The sequence below is a fragment of the Capricornis sumatraensis genome, chromosome 21, assembly GCF_032405125.1.
Source record: "Capricornis sumatraensis isolate serow.1 chromosome 21, serow.2, whole genome shotgun sequence".
Lineage (NCBI taxonomy): Eukaryota > Metazoa > Chordata > Mammalia > Artiodactyla > Bovidae > Capricornis > Capricornis sumatraensis.
This window is the reverse complement of record NC_091089.1, coordinates 6,562,641-6,587,310: the sequence shown is the minus strand read 5'-3', so window position 1 is coordinate 6,587,310 and position 24,670 is coordinate 6,562,641. Positions and strand designations below refer to the sequence as shown.

Sequence of the window (24,670 nt, the reverse complement as noted above, 5' to 3'; positions counted from 1 at the left end):
GTTGCCTCATTGTGGTTAGATCTGAGTTCCCTGGTGGCAATGATGTCGAGCATCTTTTCACAAGCTAGTGGGAAGTTTGTGTATTCTCTTTGGAGAAGTATCTATTCAAATATTTTGCCCATTTTAAAAATTAGGTTAATTCATCTTTTATTATTGAATTGTAGTATTGGAGAAGGAAATGGCAACCCACTCCAGTGTTCTTGCCTGGAGAATCCCAGGAATGGGGGAGCCTGGTGGGCTACTGTCTATGGGGTTGCACAGAGTCAGACACGACTGAAACAACTTAGAGGCAGCAGCAGCAGCAGCAGCAGTTCTTCATCTTCTAGACTCAAGTCCTCACCTTCACTCTGTGGGCGCCTGGAATCAGAGGCCAAGGGGAGAAGCAGCCCGAACCTAAGATGTTTCTGAAAAATAAAATCTATTTCAGAATGGTACAGAACCAATCCAGAAGGAAGAGGAGGAAGATAATTAGCTTAGTTTTCAACCTGGAAGCTCTACTCTGTTCTGGACCTGTTTTTTTTTTTTTTTCTGCTCTGCCCCCAGCCTGAAATCTTCTGTAGGGGTAGAAGGAAGACCAGAAAGGGCTCACAGGTAGGGTGGGAGGAGGTAATGGGGTCTCAGACAAAGGAAGGAAGAGACCCGGCTGCAAAACCGTGGGTCAGGGGCTCCCAGGCAGAGACCGTGGCCAGCAGTGTCTACATGCTTAACAGTCCTGCCTTGTTATTTATCAGCTCAAATCTTGTAAAGCTTCTTCTTAGAGTATTCTGACCTCAGGAGTGGATGGCACGAAGCCCTACAACACTGCACAGGATTTTAGTCAGTCCTTACAAAATATTCTTTCTAGTAAAGTGAAAGATTACCAAAGCTTTCTTTGGTGATTACTCAAAGAAATTTTATTGCTGTTTGATTTTCAAATTAATATAATTAACTCACACCTTTCTCTCCTATAAACACTGCCCTTGATACCTGGGATGTAGGAACCTGATCTAACTTTACAGGAAGTGACCCCATGTGTGTGCTGTCACTTCAGACAACTGAAGAGTCAGACAACTGACTCTTGGCGACCCCACGGACTGCAACCCGCCAGGCTCCTCTGTCCATGGGATTCTCCAGGCAAGAATACTGGAGTGGGTTGCCATGCCCTCCTCCAGGGGATCTTCCGGATCCAGGGATCAAACCCCCTGGGTGTCTCTTACGTCTTAGGCATTGGCAGACAGATTCTTTACCACTAGCGCCACCTGCAGGAAGCCCCGGAACCCATAGCGAAGATTGTATCAGGGAAAGAACAGAACGTTGCTTAAAGACAAGTTAACTTGGTTTCTGTCTTATTAAAATTCTCTAGCATTGCAAAGGAAGTGTTTGTGAAAAGATGTAGCAAAAATACATCTCCTGTTCTACTCCCTTGTGTTATTTCAGTCCAAAAGACGGACAGCAGCTGCATCGGATAACATTAACTTTATTGAAGTATTTGAGAGAGGGAAAGTCCTAAACCTGGTCCTTAATTTAAATGGTCCCCCGCTGTCGCCCACTCGCAGGCGGAGTCTCTCCTTGCTTTCCTGCTGCTGGTGGTGGGAGGCATGTTCTCCGCGTCCACCCCTGGGCCGCTGGAGAAAGTCTTCCAGTACATTGACCTCCATCAAGATGAATTTGTGCAGGTGAGAGGGCTGACATGCACCAAACTCTCAGTGCACTTTGGGAAGCTGGGAGAACGTGCTGGGAGGTGTGGATTTTTTTTTTTCTTCTTCTTTTTTCCTGACAACTTGCTGTTCAGTCACTAGGTCGTGTCCGATTCTTTGTGACCCCATGAACTGTATAGCCTGCCAGGCTTCCCTGTTCTCCACTATCTCTGGGAGTTTGCTCAAGTTCATGTCCATTGAGTCAGTGATGCTATCTAACCATCTCATTCTTTTCCTGACAACTTGATTCTATTTAAAATGCATATGGCTCCTCATTGAATTAAAATAGTCAATGAGTGTTAGATTTAAGTAAGAGATCCCTCCTGGCCATTCCTCCTAAAAGGGGGCATTCCCAGCACGTCTGCTCCAGGTATGTCCATTCAGGGATGACCAGGAAGCTCTGGTGAGTCCCTGTTTACCCTGGACCGTCATCAGATGGCCCATCCTCCCCTCCCCTTCAGAGGGTCCCTCGCCAAGGTCCTCTCCACCCACAAACCTGCCAGAAATGTCCCCGTTACATCACCAGCTGTTACAGCAGCTGTAAGTCCAGACAGAGTCCTGCCAAGCTCGTGGCAAGGCTGTCTGCGTGGTAGCCCACGTGCACTCTGTACTTTACTGCGTCCTTTACGATTCTCTGCTTCATCATGACACGCGGCCGTCTGCACGTGGTGTGGGCATATGTGTGTGGGGGGGGAGACATGGTGAGCAGGGACCACAGGGGAGAGGGAGGCCTGGGGAGCAGCAAGTCATGGGGGTTGGGGGGCACTGTACCCACCGTCCCACCTGGCACACCCCTCTCCTTCTGCTGCCTCTCCTACCCCCACCCCCCACCCCCGCACACCCCACCCGCCTCCACCACCAGGAATACTCTGAGCTCCCAGCACTGTGTCTGGCACGTGATGCGTGGTCAGTGTCTGCTCACTGGCCCAACCAGCCCACGTCAGGAATATTATTGTGCAAACAGACCGAACCCCATGCTCATACTCAAGCACTAGAATCTCCAGACTGCTGGCCCTGAGCTGGGCCTTCATGGGCTCTTTCCTCGTGGGGGCGTTGATGTATGGCAGAACCAATACAGTACTGGGAAGTAATTCACCTCCAATTAAAAGAAATAAATTTATATTAAAAATAAAAAAGAAAGAAAATGCCTGTTGGGTTTTCACAACTTTACTGGGGTGTTTTCCAGTATAGGCTGGAATTCGTAGTGGGGAGAGAAGAGAGAGGTGAGTCAGTGACCCACAAGGGGTGTTTGTGGGAAGCCGAGTCCTCGAGCGGGTGGCCAGAGGCTCTCAGTTCAGAAGCCTGCCGGGTGATGGGGACGGCCCTTCCGTGGGGGCTGAGGCCTGGGGGCCCAGGTCCAGGCTTTAGAGGCAGGCTCCCCGATCCGTCCTTCCCCCGGGCTCCTGTTCTCACCTCCAGCTGGGTCTCCAGGTCAGAAGAGGGGCCCCGAGGTCCTGCGAGGTGTGCCCCAGGGGAGCAGACATAACGACCCCCCACACTAACCACCTGTCGCCTTTGCTCCCAGACGCTGAAGGAGTGGGTGGCCGTCGAGAGTGACTCGGTGCAGCCGGCGCCCCGCCTGCGACGAGAGCTGCTCCACATGGTGGGCCTGGCCGCAGACCGGCTCCGGGGCCTGGGAGCCCGCGTGGCCTCGGTGGACGTGGGCTTTCAGCAGGTGCTGGTGCCCCCTCCTCCCCGCCTCCGCCAGGCTCCCTTCCTGGGCCAGGACGGGGCTTCCCTGGGCTCCTCAGTCCCCCCGCCCGCCCCGTCGTCTCCACTCGCAGTGAGGCTGTGGCACTGACTCCCTGTCCTGCCAGACCAAGGGGGAGATGGGGCAGGGGAAGGGGGCGCGTGAAAGCCCCTCACCTGTGCTGTTCACGGCCTTCACGTGCTTTGCGTTTCTCCCAAGGGCCCTCTCCCTTTAGCGCAAATGCCTCCTTGAAGGACCCGACCTCTCAGAATCAAGGCTCACTGCTGCCCCTCGGGGGCAGGTCCCTGGAGTGGGGCATGGCGACCCTCTCCAGACAAGGACTTGTGTGAAGAATCCCATGGACAGGGGAGCCTGGCGGGCTCCAGTCCGTGAGATCACAAAGAGTCAGACACAGCTGACACAGAGACACACACACTCACACACACACACAGTCTCACACACACACTGACACACACACACTCACACTGTCTCACACACACACTGACACACACACACTCACACTGTCTCACACACACTCACATACACTCACATATACTCTCACACACTCACACACACATACACAGTCATGTACACACACACACACTGTCTCACACACACTGTCACACACACTGTCTCACACACACACACTCAAACAGACACACACACACACACACACTGTCTCACACACACACACACACACACTCACACAGGGACATATGGACCTTTACTCGAACCTCCCACTGTCCGCTGCTTCAGCACTGACGTGTGTGCAAAGACTGGTCTCCAGGACTGTGTCTGCCTGCTTGGAGCTGAAGAGTGTGCTCAGTCACTCAGTCGTGCGAGACTCTTTGTGACTGCATGGACTGTAGCCCACCAGGCTCCTCTGTCCATGGGATTCTCCAGGCATGAATACTGAAGTGGGTTGCCATCTCCTCCTCTAGGGGATCTTCCCAACCCAGGGATCACACCTGTATCTCCAGCAGCTGCAAAATTGCAGGCTGATTCTTGTACAGCCGAGCCACTGGGAAAGCTCTCATATGGAAGAACATGTTCAATTGAGTTTACTCTTTGTCAGTGTGTATCTGAGGAAGGACTTTACTTCTCATGATGTTTTCATTAGAAGTGTCTTGTGGTACCCCCTTAAGAGTCAGATGAAGATGATGTGGCTCTCCCGGGACCAGGGGGTAGAAACAGACTCCTAGTGCCGTGTCTTTGAATTTTCTGGAAGAACTAAATAGTTACGTTTTTTAAATTATCCCTTTTCCTTCTGCAGCTGCCTGATGGTCAGACCCTCCCAATACCTCCCATCCTCCTGGCTGAACTGGGCAGTGACCCCAAGAAGCCCACCGTGTGCTTCTATGGCCACTTGGACGTGCAGCCTGCCAGACAGGAGGACGGGTGGCTCACGGACCCATACACGCTGACGGAGGTGGACGGTCAGTGGCAAAGGGTCACTCCCAGAGCTTAAGGCTTTGAGATGCAGCCCTGCCTCAGGTGCCAGGTTTTACCTGTGGTTGTGAGGACTGGACAGAATGCAGCACTCATGGTTTGCCAGTTAGTTCAACGAAGCTGATCTTCTTTCATTTATGAAAGAAACTATGAGCTTTTGTGCCCCTAGGTGAATTAAGTCCCCAGGATGGGAGTTCTTGGATTTCACATACTTTCTTTTTTAAAAACATCAAATGTAATTATGCTTTATAAAGACAAGAAGAAGAAAGATTAATGGAGACACCTGTGTACCCTTTTCCTTTCCCCTGCTAATTGTAAAATCTCAGAGTGAAACCCTGTGTTACTTGATATTTTGCAACAAATCGTTGGGTCTTTTTCAATGAATTTGGATAAAAATAGGTAACTACTATTAAGGCCAAAGGGCTCTGTATATTTTCAATTAGCTTCCATTTGTTGACTAGCGTACTATTTGTATATAAGAAATAATACTTTGTGAGTTCAGAGCAAGACTGCTGCCTAGAAAAAGAGAGAACCCGATTCAAACAATTATCTGCAAATCTACTTTTGTTTTTGATTCACTCAACCTGGCAGAGGCATCCATGCTTTTCTGAAAATTCTTCCCCCACCTTTAAAGGAAAACTTTATGGCCGAGGAACAACAGACAACAAAGGACCTGTTTTAGCATGGATCAACGCGGTGAGCGCATTCAAGGCCCTGGATGAGGTAGGTGCTGGCTGCACTTGGGAGTGAGGATGGTGACGACATTGATGGTGATGGAGACGATGGTGATGGAGAAGATGGTGATGTTGATGACGACAGTAATGTTGGTGGTGGTGGTGATAGAGATGATGGTGATGGTGATGGTGGTGATGGAGATGATGGTGATGTTGATGGAGATGATGGTGATGTTGATGACGACAGTAAGGATGGTGGTGATGGAGATGATGGTGATGGTGGTGATGACAGTAACAATGGGTGATGGTGGTGATGGTGATGGTGATGGAGACGGTGGTGATGGTGGTGATGGTGATGGAGACGATGGTGATGGTGGTGATGGTGATGGAGACGATGGTGATGGTGATGATGGTGATGGAGACGATGGTGATGGTGGTGATGACAGTAAGGATGATGGTGATGGTGATGGAGACGATGGTGATGGTGGTGATGACAGTAATAATGGGTGATGGTGTTGATGGTGATGGAGACAGTGGTGATGGTGGTGATGGTGATGGAGACGATGGTGATGGTGGTGATGGTGATGGAGACGATGGTGATGGTGGTGATGGTGATGGAGACGATGGTGATGGTGGTGATGACAGTAATAATGGGTGATGGTGTTGATGGTGATGGAGACGGTGGTGATGGTGGTGATGGTGATGGAGACGATGGTGATGCTGATGATGACAGTAATGTTGATGGTGGTGGTGATGGAGATGATGGTGATGGTGGTGATGATGGAGATGACAGTGATGGTGATGATGACACTGATGGTGATGGTGGTGATAGTGATGGAGATGATGGTAAAGTTGATGACGACAGTTATGATGATGGTGATGGTGATGGAGATGATGGTGATGATGGTGATGGTGATGATACAGTAATGATGGGTGATGGTGGTGATGGTGATGGAGACGGTGGTGATGGTGGTGATGGTGATGGAGACGATGGTGATGGTGGTGATGGTGATGGAGATGATGGTGATGGTGATGATGACAGTAAGGATGATGGTGATGGTGATGGAGACGATGGTGATGGTGGTGATGACAGTAATAATGGGTGATGGTGTTGATGGTGATGGAGACGGTGGTGATGGTGGTGATGGTGATGGAGACGATGGTGATGGTGGTGATGGTGATGGAGACGATGGTGATGGTGGTGATGACAGTAATAATGGGTGATGGTGTTGATGGTGATGGAGACGGTGGTGATGGTGGTGATGGTGATGGAGACGATGGTGATGCTGATGATGACAGTAATGTTGATGGTGGTGGTGATGGAGATGATGGTGATGGTGGTGATGATGGAGATGACAGTGATGGTGATGATGACACTGATGGTGATGGTGGTGATAGTGATGGAGATGATGGTAAAGTTGATGACGACAGTTATGATGATGGTGATGGTGATGGAGATGATGGTGATGATGGTGATGGTGATGATACAGTAATGATGGGTGATGGTGGTGATGGTGATGGAGATGATGGTGATGGTGATGATGACAGTAAGGATGATGGTGATGGTGATGGAGACGATGGTGATGGTGGTGATGGTGATGGAGACGATGGTGATGGTGGTGATGGTGATGGAGACGATGGTGATGGTGGTGATGGTGATGGAGACGATGGTGATGCTGATGACGACAGTAATGATGGGTGATGGTGGTGATGGTGATGATGACAGTAAGGATGATGGTGATGGTGATGGAGACGATGGTGATGCTGATGACGACAGTAATGATGGGTGATGGTGGTGATGGTGATGGAGACGGTGGTGATGGTGATGGTGGTGATGGAGATGATGGTAATGTTGATGACGACAGTTATGGTGATGGTGATGGTGCTGATGAGGATGGAGATAATGGTGATGACAATGGCTATGGCGATGGTGGGCTGTCCTATCTGGGGGGTACTGGGGTGGGGGTCCATCTCAGGGCACTGTGTCTACAGGAGAAACACAAGGCAAGTACGGCCCAACCATGCCTGAGGCTGAGATCCCTGATGCTTCTCCCAAATCCTGTCCATTGAGCAGGCCCTGGATTTGCTTCTGTTTTTTACTGGAAGTGATTTCATCAGATGCCAGAGACTCTCTCTCATGAGAAGAAGCAGAAGAGAAGGTTTAAGTGCTCTCCACTTGACTGCTTTATCTCACTGAGGAAGACAAGCTTAATGAATCAGGATATTTTTCTGGCCGGGCCCTGTTGACCTGTTGTTAATGCACTCCTCTAAATTAGCCCTTGGTTTCTTTCTTTCTCTTCAATTCTCTACTTTCTTAGTCTCTTTATCTTTCCTTCCTTCCTCACCAGTTTCCTCCTCTCTTTTTCTGTTCTTCTTCTTTAAGAAGAGGAAAACAATATTTATAAGTTTCTATGCATGAGTGCTAAGTTACTTCAGTTGTGTCTGACTCCTGGGACTGTAGCCCTCCAGGCTCCTCTGTCCATGGGATTCTCCAGGCAAGAATACTGAAGTGGGTTGCCATGCCCTCCTCCAGGGGATCTTGCTGACCCAGGGATTGGACCCAAGTCTTTTCTGTCTCCTGCATTGGCAGGAGTGTTCTTTACCACTAGTGCCACCTGGGAAGCGCTGCATACATAGTATATAATCCTCCATTCACCCTGCCTGTATGAAGGTAAAAAGCTACTTTGCTTTTTAAATTTCAGTTCTGAAACTTACATAATCACAAACAAAACATATGAAGTCCTCATGGCCCTTAGACAAATCAGTTCATCTCTCCAAGCTTCACTTTCCTCATCTGTGATCTAAGGTTGACCATTTCTACCTCCAGGCCTGTTGAGTGTATTAAGTGAAGTTACATGTATAAAGTTTCTCTGGTACCAGGCCCTTTTTGAGCGCTGGCTTCTTGCTTCCTGGTTCCCTCCCATCCCCGTCCTGTCTTGTTCAGCGCACTTACATGTACGCAACCTCTCTGACTCATCTTACCAAGAGGCAGGGCGAGTATTAATACCCGCCTCACATAGAGAAGCTGCTGTCACTCGAGAGGTGACATGGCTAGTCCTCGGTCCCGTGGGTGTCAAGGGACAGAGCAGAGAGCCCTGGCTGCTGGTCTCACATCCTTCTCTGACACTTAATAGCTACTGGCTTGTATTTTATTAATCACATTTTGCCAGAAAATTCCAAGGTTTTTTAACTGCTCCTTAGCAATTGTTTTCTAGTTAAATGTTAATAAAGAGCTTTCAAATATTAAAATTTCAGAACTTTAGCTTGACTTCCTAAGACACCTAGAAATATATTCAGGGAATGCACTGAGCGAATCTTTATCCCCAAATCCCCTTAACTAACTGAGTGACCCAAGGTCACTTACTTTCTCATACATAATCCCCCACTCATCCTGCCTTTGTTCATCTGGGGCGAGTCAGTCTCACTCATTAGAACTAATTAGTATGTTTGGGCTGCCTTTTCTGCACTGAATCACTTTTGAACCCCTACCGGCCCCATTTCGCCTTGTGTTCCAGGAAAAGTCATTGACCTCTCCTATCCACGTGGCTCTCAAAGATATGAAGTTATACATTATAAAGACACAAAAAGATCAAAACCAAATGGGGGAAAGGCACATTGTAAAAATTTTAAAGGCACCCTAATATTAACTAGAGAAAACCTCAAGTTCCATTTTGCTGCGAGATCAAAGCCTTTGAATAAGTTAAAAGGCAGATTGAGCTCATAGCTGAAAAATAACAGATACTTGAAATAAAAATTATCCCGAGGCTTAAACATTAGACAGCCTTTCAAAGGAAAGAGCTCTCATTTATCATGCTCAGAATTATGAGGACAGAAAAGAGACTTGGAATGGAGTAACCTTCCTGGAAAAAATCCTCTTGGGGAGAGGAAGGGTAGGGCCCCTCTGCAGGGCTGAGCAGAACCCTGTGCCGTGGACACGGCCTTTTCTTTAGGAACGCCCTTCCCAGATCCGTGATCCCCAACACGAGTTTCCTGCCTCATTGGCCTTTACCTTGGCTTGCTCACAACCTGAGTTAAAACTGCTTCATTGTAAACAGGCTTGTGGGAACGTGTATAACAGTGCAGTGTATTTATGTTACACACAAACACGTCCTGAGTTTTCAAAAGGTGAAGGGTAAGGGGTCCACTCTTTCCTGCAGCATAATTTGCCCCATCGTTAATGCAGGATCTCCCGGTGAACATCAAATTCCTCATTGAAGGGATGGAGGAGGCCGGGTCTCTAGCCCTGGAGGAACTTGTCCGGAAAGAAAAGTCTGGGTTCTTCTCGAGTGTGGACTGCATCGTGATTTCGGACAACCTGTGGATTAGCCAGAGGAAGCCTGCGCTCATCTACGGGACGCGGGGGAACAGCTATTTCACCGTAGAGGTACCAGCTGACCATGGCCGTGAGGGAGGTGGGGGTGTCCACACTGGAATCCTGGTGGGAGGACGAAGCAGACGCTGACCTGGGTGCTTGACCCAGTGTGGGGGGATCACGGGGTCTTGGGATTGGGGGGAGTCCATGAAGCCCCCAAGTAGTGAATGCGTGTGCTTTGTGCACGTTTCTGGAGTGAGGAGGCAGAGGGGTTTGTGGCTAGGGGGATGCAGGAGAGATGCTGGGGCCAGAAGGAGGGATAAGAGCGTGGGGTCCCGGAGGAGCACTAACAACCCAAATGCTTTGTTAGCATTGCTGCCTGAGGAGGCAGAGGGCTTAAGTGAGTAAGTGAAGGATTCATCTGACAGTGCCGTGAGATGGCAGGGCAGGGGAGGGCCAGCCGGGCAGGAAGGCTGAGAGGGAAGGAGCTGAAAATGATTAAAACAACAACAACAACAACAAAAACCCAAACTCATTAGAAATTGGGAGCTGGTTGGACACTGTGTGCACAGGAGAAGGCCAAGGTCATGTGAAGGGGATGGAGTCACAGGTCTGCAGCCCTCCTGGAAATGGCAGCTGTGGGAGGCATCTGTAGAAGATATTCCCTTCCAGACCTCCTCCAGTTCAGCAGCTGGGAGCACGCCGAAGTGTTGAGTACCAAAGAGACAGAAGCCTTAGGTCTTGTGGGTGGGTCCAAGGTCAGACCTCGAGGGATGAGCGCTGAGCCCGTGGAGCCCGTGAAGGAGCCGTTTGGGTCTCACTCCACGTGCAGAGGAAGGAGGCTCCAGGCTCACATCGGGATGAGCAGTCGGAAAAGCGATTATTAGAAGAGACAAGGAGACTGGTCCTGCAGGCAAGAGAGAACAAGCAGAAGGCAGTTTCTTGGAGAATTTCTCTGGAAGGAGGGTTGAGTAAGAGACGGGGTGAAACAAGAGGGACACAGCTCCGTGAACTTCGCCGGGGGCCGGGGGGCTGGTGGCCTGCGACCCAGCACTGCTGGAGGCGAGGCTGGGGGCTAACACCAGTTTCAGGGGAGCCAGTGGGACATGAAGCCCCCCATCTGTGTGCGAGAAACGCAGCGGGGGTGTCAGCTGACCCTCCTGAGTCCTGAGGGCCATCTGGGTGGGTCTGGCACCAGGGGAGGGCTGTCATCAAGCAGCCGTGGCGGGAGCTGCTCTCCTTTCGACTGTCTTACAGGTGAAATGCCGGGATCAAGATTTCCACTCGGGGACCTTTGGTGGGATCCTCAACGAACCCATGGCGGATCTGGTCGCTCTTCTCGGTAACGTCCTCTTTCACTTTTTAAGCCTCAAGGAATCTGCTCACGTGGTTCTGTTGGACTCAGCCCTCTCCTCCTTGGTTTCAGACTAGCCCAGAATAAGGGCAGAGCAGAGGAAAACCTGGGGCTTCCCTGATGGCTCAGCTGGTAAAGAATCCGCCTGCAATGCCGGAGACCCCAGTTTGATTCCTGAGTTGGGAAGGTCTCCTGGAGAAGGGAAAGGCTACCCACTCCAGTATTCTGGCCTGGAGAATTCAATGGACTGTATAGTCCATGGGGTAGCAAAGAGTCAGACATGACTGATCAACTTTCACTTTCAGAGGAAAACCTAAAACTCCTGAGGCTTATTAAGTCCATGTTATTTATTTCCATGGATTGAAACCCTCTCTCAATCTACCCCCTTTTCATTTACTGGATGTTGCAACACATCTGGCCATCCTCGGGGACAGTGGTGGACAGACCCTTCTGGAAAAGCATCCAGGGCCGGTGCCCCGTCTACCCACACCTCTTGGCTTCTGTCCTGCGGGTCCCCAGGGACACCAGTGAGTCTGTTGCAGCACTGGGGAGCCCTTCCAGGGCCCAAGAGTGGCCCTTGGCTAACACTTGGAAATGAATTGTCTGAGGAGACACACGTGCTGGCAAAGCAAGAGACTTCACTGGAAGGGCCCCCGGATGGACAGCGGCAGGGGAAGAGGCCCAGGAGGACTGCTCTGCCATGTGGCTCACCGTCCTGGGTTTTATGGTGATGGGATTTGTTTCTGGGTGCTCTCTGGCCAATCACTCTGGCTCAGGGTCCTTCTCGGTGGCATAGGCATCACTCAGCCAAGGTGGATGCCAGCGAGGAGGATCCTGGGGGGTTGGTAGGATGAGTGGCACCTCCTTTTGACCTTTCCTGTAATTCTTCTGGTCGGTGGTGGCTTGCTAATTCTGCATTCCTTACCAGCACCTCCTGTCACAAAACAACTCATGCAGATGGTTACTATGGTGCCTGGCCAGGGTGGGCGGTTTCAGTTAGTGTTTCCCCTAACAAGTTTGCTCGCGGTCCCCCACCCCTCATCCCTAACTTCTCCGGTGGTGGGCCTGGTGGATGCAGGTGAATGTAATTGTGTGTGTGTCTGTGTCTGTGTCCAGGGAGCCAGCTCGCCCAGCTGACTCACCTGTAGCTCTCACCTACACCTGGACAGCCCAGCAGTCAGGTGGATCGTGGAGCTGAAGGAAGCTACATCTGCGGGTGGCTTGCACACTCCCGGTAGGGACTCTGCACGCGCTGCAATAACTTGTTCAGTCGCTCAGTCATATCCAACTGTTTGTGATCCCATGGGCTGCAGCGCGCCAGGCTTCCCAGTCCTTCACTATCTCCCGGAGTTTGCTCAAACTCATGTCCCTTGAGTCAGTAATGCCATCCAACCATCTCATCCTCTGTTGTCCCCTTCTACCTTGACCTTCAATCTTTCCCAGCATCAGGGTCTTTTCAAATGAGTCAGTTCTTCGCATCAGCAAAAGTATTGGAGCTTCAACTTCAGCATCAGTCCTTCCAGCAAATATTCAGGGTTGATTTCCTTTAGGATTGACAGGTTTGATCTCCTTTCAGTCCAAGGGACTCTCAAGAGTCTTCTCCAACATCACAGTTCAAAAGCATCAATTCAAGTCATAATTTGCTTCTTTTTTTAAAGAGAGGTTCTCAGGTTAGACAAGCTTCAGACCCCACAACATCTGGATCCTTCTCACCTGGATAAAGATTGACTTTGTGCAAATTTCACAACAAGCCCCTTTGGGAAAATTGCCAGAAAGCATTCCAGTATTCTTGCCTGGAGAGTCCCATGGACAGAGGAGCCTGGAGGGCTACAGTCCCTGGGGTCACAAAGAGTTGGACAGGACTGAAGCCACCTGGCACGCATGCACCCTGGGGATCAATCAGCAAAGACCCCTCCTTTTCGCGCCTTGACACAGCGCTACCTCACCCCTGCACGCTCACGTCCTGGTGGCCTGGGGCCTCCCCCAGGGAACCACCAGCCCTCCGGCAGACCTGCTGGGCGGTCGCCCCCAGTCTTTAATGTCACTTTATCCTTGGGCATCCTGCCGCTTCATTACCCAGTGAAATAGTGAGATCCGTCTATTGTCTGTGCCCTCTCTTCTGTCTGCCTATTCATCTATCATGTATTTTTTAAGGCCTTCTAGTTTTCCTGCAGTGTAACTCTTGGCCAGTATTTTCCATGCTTGATGGCTTCAGACAGAAAATAGCGAGCCATTTTTCTTTTAAGTGTTTAAATTGTTTCCAGAAGAATTCAGATAGCATACAACTTAATATTTTTGTTTTGCAGGGTAGGGGGAGATAAAATAATCTCTGTTTTATCAGACTCATCCTCCACTGCCTCCCTGCACAGAAAGTGTGGCATCCCTACATCTTTGGGACTGCATTTAGAAGTTCCCCCCACCTGCCCCAGGCACTATTGCCTCACCACATCCTGGTAGACTGTGGTTTCACCCAGACATGGAACTCCATTCAGCCCCGCCAGGGCATAGTCTCTGCTAGGAAAAGTCCCACCAGAGTCATGAACAGGATGAAAAGCACATGCTTTCACTTTGTTTTTGAAACAAATCAGATACTCACTCCCCCCAGCTGGCATGGGAAGGCCACTTCCATCCTGAGAAAACAGAGATTTACAGGACTGGGCCCTGGGGCATTTCTGCTGGAGGAAGTGATGAGCTGCTCAGATCACAGCCTCGGGTCTCAGATGTCTGTTTGAATCACCCCTGCCCCACTCAGGGGTGAGGTCTGGCTAAATGGGCACCGTGACCCGGACCCTGGGCATCCTGGCCTCTGCTGCCCTTGGCATTTCAGATACACATGTCCATTCTCATCGCTGACTGTGCCCCCCGCCTCGCCTGGCCCCACAGCCTGGCCCAGGTGGTCCCATTGCTGGTTTCCTACCTGTGTCTTTTCAGCTGGGTTGCCAGCAGGTCTGTCTGCCATTCACCTCTGTCCTCGAAGACGGGCCGGGCAGCAGAATTTTAGGTTCAGTGATGCTAAAGACTCAGTGACTGTGTCACTGGGGGGGCTTTTAAGTTTTGTGTTGTTTTCAGTGGGGTGACAGAAATTCAGTTCAGTTCAGTTGCTCAGTTGGTGTCCGACTCATAGACTGCAGCACGCCAGGCCTCCCTGTCCATCACCAACTCCCGGAGCTTACTCAAACTCATGTCCATTGAGTCGGTGATGCCATCCAACCATCTCATCCTCTGCCGTCCCCTTCTCTTCCCACCTTCAATCTTTCCCAGCATCAGGGTCTTTTCCAATGAGTCAGTTCTTCTCATCAGGTGGCCAAAGCATTGGAGTTTCAGCTTCAGCATCAGTCCTTCCAGTGAATATTCAGGACTGATCTCCTTCAGGATGGACTGGTTGGATCTCCTTGTAGTCCAAGGGACTCTCAAGAGTCTTCTCCAACACCACAGCTCAAAAGCATCAATTCTTCAGTTCTCAGGTTCTTTATTGTCTAACTCTCACATCCATACATGACTACTGGAAAAACCATAGCTTTTGACTAGATGGATGTTTGTGGGCAAAGTAATGTCTCTGCTTTTTGATATGCTGCCTAGGTTGGTCATAGCTTTTCTTCCAAGGAGCAAGGGATGACAGAGGCTGATTGTGAGTCAGTTACAGCCAGCCCCAGTCTGTCGGTGCCCAACTTATTTTATTTATTTATTTATTTTTACTTTATTTTACTTTACAATACTGTATTGGTTTTGCCATACATTGCCAACTTATTTTTCACTTGAATTTTACTAATGAATTTGCATCTTTTATTTGACATGTGATACCCCTTATTAGGCTAAATGAGGGGAATTCATAACTCAGGACCCTAGCGGGGCGGATAAGTGCACAACATCTACAGGTACATCCCTGAAGAGCAGTTATGGTTGTATTTGTTTATAATGAATGTATATTATAAAATATGGTTTTTAATTTCTTCTTTATAATGAATATTTGTTCTTTAATGGTACCTGCCTTACAATTTTTACCTTATGAGCTATGGGGCTCTGGTGAAGCAGATTAACAGGCTGGAAACAATCACGTCCATCCTTAGGCTCCTCTCCAGGGCTAGGACCCCGCACATCTGCAACTGCCCCGCCTCTGCCCCTGTGTGTCTCTCATAGGCAGCCTGGTGGATGCGTCTGGCCGCATCCTGGTCCCCGGGATCTATGAGCACGTGGCTCCTGTTACAGAAGAGGAGAAGAGGGTGTATGAGGACATCGACCTGGACATGGAGAAGTACCGGAACAGCAGCCAGGTTAAGAGGTTCCTGTTTGACACCAAGGTAGGTCACTCCTCGATGGGTAATCTGAAAGAGGAATGCTGAGAACCTGTGCTCTCCCAGCGCCTGGTTTGCCATGCGCTGCTGTTCTGCACATCTAAGAGCTGGGAGCACATGCTCATGAGGGCAGGTTTCCCTTTCAGGGTCCCGTCCCAGGGTCAAGATCAGCCAGCCCTTTTCCTGGGGTCCGTCCGGCATGGGCCTTGGGTGCCCTGACTCACAGCCCTGTGTTTCCAGTCGGTTTATGAGACTCAACCCCATGCCAGCCTCAGCCAGAGTTGAGCTTCCTGTCTATTTAGAGATTGAGATAGGCTGAGATTATTTCAGTTCCAAGATCCCTAACTGTTCTTTTTTAAAATTTATTTTTAAAAAGACAAAACTAGAGCTTTAGGGTTTAATCCGTAAACTCTCCATCACTGCCTCAGTGTAGTAAATGAGCCCAGAGCCAAAAGCATTAGCTACTGGCAAATCTGGGCTTCCCAGATGGTGCTAGTGGTAAAGAACCTGCCTGCCGCTGCAGGAGAGATAAGAGACATAGGTCTATCTCTGGGTCGGGAAGATCCCCTGGAGGAGGGAATGGCAACCCACTCCAGTATTCTCGCCTGGAGAATCCCACAGAGTAGCTGTAGGGTCACAAAGAGTCGGACACGAGGGAAGTGACTGAGCACGCACACACTGGCCAATTTAGATTTCTTTGCTTTTCCTTCTGCTTCTCTTCTTCCTTTTAAGAAAAAAACTCGCCCGCCCCTCCAGTGATGGGCCACTCTGGCTGGTTCCTGAGGAGGAGCCTCCAGGGGAGGGAGGGACCCTGAACAGAAGTGAGGAGTTTATTATCAGGAAGTATATCTGTTCGCTCAGACTGGCTCTCTGGGGGCCACTGGCTCAAACGTCTGCAGATTTCTTTGACGGCTTCTGTCAAAGAAAACAAAATGCAGCTAGCACACAAGTTATCACTGGAATGGCTGGGGGCAGAAATTTATAATTGAACCCCAGTTTTAACTGCAAACTTCAGAGCTGGCGTGATGAGGGGCTGTGGTCAGCGGAAGCGGCTCAGGCAGGTCTTGGGTCCTTGGGGAAGCCCACCGGTACCGCCGTCCAGACCCGTCTCAGTAAGGAGGTGATAATTAGCTTGTCATGAGCGGTGTCATAGACGCACAGAAACTGGTGACACAAGCGATACCACTCAGCTGGGTTTTAATGAAACATTCTTCTCTGTAATAAATAATTTTATCTCATAGGAGGAACTTCTAATGCACCTATGGAGGTACCCATCTCTTTCTATCCATGGGATTGAGGGTGCGTTTCATGAGCCTGGAGCCAAAACAGTCATTCCTGGCCGAGTCATAGGAAAATTCTCCATCCGTCTAGTCCCTCACATGGATATGTCTGTGGTGGAGACCCAGGTAACCGCGTGCCTGGTTCTGCACTGCGTCCGAGTGCTGCACACCACACTGTAGGGGGCAGTTCAGTTGTTAGCACTGAAGTATCATTCTTTTCCCCAATAGAAAAGGGACTGGAACAAATGCCAAGAAACTGATAGAAATTTTAGTTTGGTGAAAATCTCTCTGCTCAATTATATGCAATTACAGTAGTCAGATAAGTGACCATTTGGAGTTAGAGTGATGGGAAATTTTAAGATTAAATGGTAGACTTGAAGGCAAGATTGGTTTTCCATCCAGATGGAGCAGCTAACTGCCTGCGGCTGGATTGAGCCGGAAAAACCCGCAGCCGCAGTCATCAGTTTGTCTGAAATCCACTCTCTGAACGCAGCCATTTTAATGACAATGCTATCTGGCAGGAGTTCAGTGTCTAAATTATCCACCAAGTGTCAGTTCGCTCAAGTTTAATGGAAAGTAGACTCTGAATAAATGCGCTCAGGAAACACCTCATCCCATCCCTTTCTGTCCCCATGTTGTCTCCCTTTTATTGTTGATTGCATCCACACACTCCCTCCCTCCCCTCTTCCCTCCTCCTCCTCCCTCTTCCCTCCCTCCCCCTCCTCCCTCTTCCTTCCTCCCTCCTCCTTCCCCCTCCTCCCTCTTCCTTCCCCCTCCTCCCTCTTCCCTCCCTCCCCCTCCTCCCTCCCCTCCTCCCTCTTCCCTCCTCCCCCCTCCCTTTCTTTGTGGACTTACTGTCCCTCTTTCTACAACATATAGATTCCAGGAGGGCAGGGCCATTCTGCTTTTGCTCACAGCTGTGACCACCTGGGTGCTGACCCAGCACCCAGAACGGTTCCTGCCACATGACAGGTGTCCACTGACATCTGCTGAAGCCAAGAGTGGAAGGAGTTTTTGTTCTGTTTTGTTTCTGCCGCATCACACGGTCTGTGGGATCCCAGTTCCCTGACCAGAGATTGAACCCGGGCGCTCAGCAGTGAGAGCATGGAGACCCAACCCCTGGACCCCCGGGAGTTCCCTGGAAGGGCTATTTCAGAGTCTGAAGTTACTCTCGGAGGATTTCCCTAGTAGCAGCTAACTGAGCCGAGGGAAGAGAAGGACACTGATGACAAGGCTCCTTCACAGCTTAGCTCAGAACTGCTCTCACTTCTGGGAAATTTCCAAATTCATGATGTTCCCCAAATAGTCATGAAGGTACTGATAAGTCCAAAGAGGGCAATCAGCCATCAGATGAAGTTATACTTGTATTATGTTTCATAACTAACAAAATTCCAAATAACCAGATGCTAACAGACATTGTGCAGAGGATAGGTTGGGGCAGGGCTGGGCTTGGAGAGTCTAGGGGAGGAAGGGGAGTGAGACCCAGTGTTGCTGCCATTGGATGAAGCCCCCCGCTCACCCTCCAGTCCTGGAGAGCCTGCTCACTCCAGGCCGGCCCTCTGGAAGAACTCAGGCAAAGCTCAAAATCCTCAAATTTGTTGGGTTGAGGTTTAATTCATTTCCTGATGAGAGATGACTGTGCATTCATGGTATGAGAGAATTACTTGAAGGTTTCTCTTACACCTGAAAATGTTACCTTTCAGGTGAAGCAGCATCTTGAATACATATTCTCCAAAAGAAACAGCTCCAACCAGATGACTGTTTCCATGGCGCTGGGACTGCACCCGTGGATCGCAAATATCAGCGACCGTCAGTATCTCGCAGCAAAAAGAGCCATCAGAACAGGTTTGGCTTAAGATATTTTGAGTTGCCAGTTTACTGTGGGGGGTTGGTGCCTGGGGGAGCAGTGGACAAGGCAGGTGAGAGTAAAGCCTCAGTGTCATCGTCCTTTTCCTACGGGCTGTACTAGCATGCACAATGCTCTGTATCGTGAATCTTCCCTATTACCTTCCCCATTTTACAAAGAAGGCCCAAAGAGACAAGGTAATTTGCTGAAGGGCACCCAGCTATTAGTGGAAAAGCCAGCATTTAAGCTCACTAGGAGACTTGAATTTTGGGGAAAATGATGGACTTGAAAACCTCCAGTGCTCATAGAAATGATGGGAGTGTGGAAAGAGTTAGCCACTCAGTCATGTCTGACTGACTGCGACCCCATGGACTACAGCCCACCAGGCTCCTCTGTCCATGGGATTCTCCAGGCAAGAATACTGGAGTGGGTTGCCATTTCCTTTTCCAAGAGATCTTCCTGACCCAGGAAATGATGACTAATATTTAAAAACATCCTTTTAAAGGCACAGCTGAAGCTGCATGAAAGTAAAGGAAATCCTCTGGGATTAAACATGAAGCAGCTAAGATTTAGTGGAATGAGCAAGCTGACACCAGGCTGCCCTGTGGGAATTTGCTCTTCCTGGTCACAGGGCGCTTTGGGTATTAATGGTCTTAGGGCATCAAGAAGCAGAAAACAAGACCTTCTACATAAGGCAGGGCATTCTCCAGGAGCCAGGCTCACCCTAGAGGGGTGTGTATATGTGTAAGCTTGACCCTCCTTGCTTGGGTTTTGGGTGAACACAGGGTCCCCCCATGAGAATGTTTAACCATGGACCCATCTTGGAATGAGTTTGGGTCTCTAATTCCCACCATGTATGGTCTTGTTCCTCCAAAGCCCTTGCTGGACTGCCTGGCTGGAGCAAACAGCCCCAAGGCAGGAACATGAGCTTCCACTGAAGCAGCTTCCTGGATATGAACTCCTTGTACAAAATCACAAAACACAAGAGAAACTCAATTCCAGCCCATCTGTATCTAAAACCAGCAGTCCTTCTCCAGAAATGGGGAGTACCCTTATTTTTAATTTCCTCCATGGCACCTCTTTTGACTTTCATATTCATAGGATCCCATGAGTGGTGAGCAGGGGACACGTGTCTGGGCCCTGGCTGCCAGGGGAGAAGGAATAGCCAGCCTTTTTTCAACAGGAGTGGGACATTGCCAACAATTACAAAATGGGGGGCTCTCCTAAAGGCAGGGTGGCCTTGGGGGTCTGTCCAAATGTGAGACAGGAAGACACTGACACTTGTTTATATACAGAGGGGCCTTGGGGCACGCCCCTAATGATGGCGAGCTGGAACTTGGGGTCCAGACCTCCTTGGTGCCCTCACTCTCTACCAGGATGGTCAGTCCAGGGACACAGACATTAACCATCACAGGACAAGTCCAAGACTTAGAGCTACATAATCTTCCCCACTGCCGAGTGAAAAGGAGGAAGGGTTAGGAAGATAAAGGAACCGCCACTGAAGAGAGGCATGTGATTGAAATGTCAAGGCCTGACCTACTCTTGCAGGGAAGCTTACACAGCTTAGGGCCTGTCTATGTTCTGGACCATTCTGCTAACAACGTCCACTGCCTTTATTCACCTTCACACCTTGCTCTGTGGATAAGGAAGTCCTGGGGCAGATTCTCTTCTGTGATTTTGCTTCGTTTTTCATTCCTGCTGTGTCATCAGCAACTTGTCCTCTAGCCTGGAAGGTCTGAACTCGTCTCTTTCTAGACCTTGCTGCTGCTGCTAAGTCACTTCAGTCGTGTCCGACTCTGTGCGACCCCATAGATGGCAGCCCACCAGGCTCTGCCATCCCTGGGATTCTCCAGGCAAGAACACTGGAGTGGGTTGCCATTTCCTTCTCCAATGCATGACAGTGAAAAGTGAAAGTGAAGTTGCTCAGTCATGTCCGACTCTTTGCGACCCCATGGACTGCAGCCTACCAGGCTCCTCCGTCCATGGGATTTTCCAGGCAAGAGTACTGGAGTGGGGTGCCATCGCCTTCTCCGCTTTCTAGACCTTAGGATATCCATTAATACTATTTCCTGGAGTACCTTGAAAGTTGAGTACACAAATACTGAGACTTTCAGGTAATAGTTGAGTACAGCTATTTATTTATATGTTGATTAAAAATAGAAATAAAAACAAAAGAAGTCCCACTTTCCCAATACTTAATTCATGGAGCAACCATAAAAGTGGATACGCCATCTCATGGTACTCCTGCTAAAAATGCATGACTTCCGATCATGAGAAAGCATCAGACAAAGAGCATCAGACAAAGTTAATCGGGAGGACGCTTTACACAACAACCGATTAGCACTCTACAAGAGGGTCTGGTTCATGAAAGTCAAAGAGAGGTACAAATCTGTCACAAGCCAGAGGGGACTCAGAAGTGATGACAGAATGCACTGTGGGAGTCTGGGCTCAATCCTGGGACGAAAAAAGGGGAAACGTGATAAAATTCCCTTCAGGCCTGAGTCTAGCTATTAATAACAATGTTACCCCAATGTTAATTTCCTATTGTTGATAACTGTACAGTGGTTGTTTGTTAACATTAGGAAAAGGAAAGGATATATGGGAACTTGGTACTAATTTTTGCAACTTCTCTGTAAGTATAAAATTAGTTCAAAATAAAAACCTAAAAATACATTAAAAATTTCTTTTTAACATTTATTTATTTTGGGCTGTTCTGGGTCTTTGTTGCTGTTAGGACTACTCTTTAATTGTGGTGGGAGGGCTGTGCACTGTGACAGCTTCTGCCGTGGTGGAGAATGAGCTCGAGGTGAGCAGGCTCTAAAGCAGAGGCTTGGTGGTTGTGGCCTCCGGGCCTAGTTGCTCTGTGGCACATGTACTCAACTTTCAAGGTACTTCAGGAAATAGTATTAATGGATATCCTAAGGTCTAGAAAGTGATGAGTTCAGACCTTCCAGGCTAGAGGACAAGTTGCTGGTGACAGAGCAGGAATGAAAAATGAAGCAAAATCACAGAAGAGAATCTTGCACCAGGGACTGAACGCTCTTCTTGCACCAGGGACTGAATGCGTGTCTCCTGCATTGGCAGGCAGATTGTCTTTACCACTGAGCCACTGGGGAAGCCCCCCAAAAATATATATATTTTAAGTACATAACTGTAAAGAAGACAACTGTGGTTTTCTTCTTGACTCTTTTGATGATTTTAGAATATATATTATGTCGAATCAAGAAGCTTTTTATCCCAAATATTAAATTTTTAATGATTTTTTTTATTAAAGAAAAGACAAAGTAAGCAGAACATTTGAGGAGATTACTTGGGGTGGTCTTGCCATTGCGTTATTCAAATGCCTGCCTTTCCTGCATTTCAGTGTTTGGGACAGAGCCAGATATGATCCGGGATGGGTCAACCATACCCATTGCCAAGATCCTCCAGGACACCACCCAGAAGAGTGTGATAATGCTGCCGCTGGGCGCTGTGGATGACGGAGAACACTCTCAGAATGAGAAGATCAACAGGTGAGTGGAGCCCGTGGGCGCTGGTGCCTCCCTGCACAAGCCCAGGGCCTCCACACCGCTGACCCAGACAGGCTGCCTCCTCTAGTTGGAATGAGCATCATCAAGCCTTCCTGTTTAAAGTATAGAACACTTTTCCTCTGTCATTTGAGCAGGAGTAACAGTGTCTCTCATTTATTTTGTTAGGTGGAACTATATAGAGGGATCCAAATTATTTGCTGCCTTTTTCCTAGAGATGGCAAAGCTGCATTCATCATGGTAGGAACCTTCCAGCCTCAGTCTGAATTGCTAACAGATTCCCCTCTCACATGACCCTGGGCAAGAACAGAATCTAAATATCCAGAGAGTTTTGCTCTTGAAAATAATGTTTCCCCTCCTGTTTTAGAGTGTCCCTGGACTTTTGGACCACTAATAAAATATCTCTGAGGCACAGACATTGGACATGGTTTAATGTCGCTGCTGCACGCCTTTCTGAAGTCACAGCCACCTTGGACAAGTTACTTCCCCACGTCCTGCTGCAGCCCTCTCCGGCTTGGGCTTGTGGTGCCCTTCAGGGTGGGGACAAGCCTCTGACTATGTTCTCTGCTTGCAGCTCCATTGGTGTGATCCTGGTTTGTGTTCCAGGCCTCTAAGTGCTCAAGAGACACAATCATTCCACCCACTGACTGTCCATCCTATGTCACCCTTGCTCTTACGTCTCCTTTCTCTTGTTGATAAATGTGTTGGTCTCCTGCATTGACTACCCCTGTGGGTTCCCTGCTAGAGGAGTTACTAAAATGTGTTCATGTGCTAAGCTGCTTCAGTTGTGTCCAACTCCTTGCAACCCCACAGACTGTAGCCCATCAGGCTCCTCATCCATGTGATTTTCCCAGGCAAGAATACTGGTGAAAGTGAGTTACTCAGTCATGTCCAACTCTTTGTGACCCCATGGACTGTATAGTCCACGGAATTCTCCAGGCCAGGATACTGGAGTGGGTAGCCATTCCCTCTCCAGGGGATCTTCCCAACCTAGGGATCGAATCCAGGTCTCCCGAATTGCAGGCGGATTCTATACCAGCTGAGCGACCAGGGAAGCCCCAAAGTAAGAGGGTCTTAGGTGGGTTGTAAATAACACACCACCCTACCTTCCCCTGGAGCGGGGAGAGGTGACCTAAGAATACTGGAGTGATTGCCATTTCCTCCTCCAGGGGATCTCCCAGACCCAGGAATCAAACCCACATATCTTATGCCTCCTACACTGGCAGGAGGTTCTTTACCACTAGTGCCACCTGGGAAGCTCAACTACAGCATGGTACCACCTTAACCTCTTGTTCCCCTTTTCCTTCTTCAAAACTGCTGAGATGGAAATGATCAGTGGGATCATGCCCCTGGGATTCCTTGGGTGAAGATGAGTGTGTTTGAAATTCTGAGCCTCTTTACCCGATGCCAGCTTGCTGCCCCTCTTGCATCGTGGTCTTCCTTCCTGCCCCTCCAGTAAAGGCCTGCCTTCTCTTCAGCATCTGCGCACATGTGAATTTGCCAGAATTCATCCTGATAGGATTTCTCTCACCCAGCTGGAACTTTACTCAATGACTACATCTAAACTGCTCAAAGCTCTTAATAGCATCAGTTTTAGATAGAGAACTAATCAACCCTGACATCAGTAACACAGTCTAAATTTAAAGCCATCAGCCAATGCATTAATCATTAATCATTTCAGTTAACCATCTTGTTTGGCTTGATTGGATTTGATGGTATAAACAAACAAAAAATATTGCAATTTTTCTACAGTCGAGGATATGTAAACAAGCCGATTTAATCTTTATAAATTCATTATTTAAATCACATTAATGGAGAAGGATTTAAGGGTTTATAAAAAAATGTTTTGCTTATAATTCTAAATAAAAAACAAGCATAACACATCCTACTGCTTCATGGGTTCTTGAAATGTCAGTTTTAAAACTTGCTGCCCCTCATCTAACATGGCTGGACCCAAGGGCCAGTAATTCAGCCTGTCCTGACCCGCGTCACAGATGTGGGACCCAGCTGAGGCCCTAGCCTCACGAGGGTGCTCAGGCGGGGTCATTCTTCCTCTGATGCTGCTGCTGCTAAGCTGCTAAGTCACTTCAGTCATGTCTGACTCTGTGCGACCCCATAGACAGCAGCCCACCAGGCTCCCCCGTCCCTGGGATTCTCCAGGCAAGAGTACTGGAGTGGGTTGCCATTTCCTTCTCCAATGCATGAAAGTGAAAAGTGAAAGGGAACTCGCTCAGTCGTGTCCGACTCTTCGCGACCCCACGGGCCGCAGCCCACCAGGCTCCTCCGTCCATGGGATTTTCCAGGCAAGAGGACTGGAGTGGGGTGCCATCGCCTAGAGGACATTTAAACGCTAGTTGTTGGGACTTCCCTGGGGGTCCAGTGGGTAGGACACCCGCTCTCAACGAAGGGGGCCTGGACTGACCCCTGGTCAGGGAGCTAGATCCCACCTGCCATGATGAAGGCCTAGCGCAGCCAAATAAAGACAGCTTGACATTAACCCAGCTGTTAAGTGCTGGCAGGTGCTGATATCCTTCCCTATTAAGCCTGGTTTATGCTCACCAGTTTACACT

At 49.2% G+C, this 24,670-nt stretch overlaps 1 protein-coding gene across 1 annotated transcript; it reads left to right on the top strand.

The window, feature by feature from the left end:
* Nucleotides 1-1,517: 1,517 nt before the first annotated feature.
* Nucleotides 1,518-22,344, top strand: CNDP1 (carnosine dipeptidase 1; the record flags this gene model as incomplete). The annotated part of the gene is made up of 11 exons (XM_068993991.1): nt 1,518-1,655; nt 3,202-3,351; nt 4,640-4,802; nt 5,450-5,538; nt 9,673-9,873; nt 11,059-11,143; nt 15,293-15,453; nt 16,689-16,853; nt 18,431-18,572; nt 21,938-22,085; nt 22,269-22,344. Coding segments are annotated over 11 exons (1,518 nt in total), but the record flags the coding sequence as incomplete, so codon positions are not given.
* Between the last annotated feature and the right edge of the window lie 2,326 nt (nt 22,345-24,670).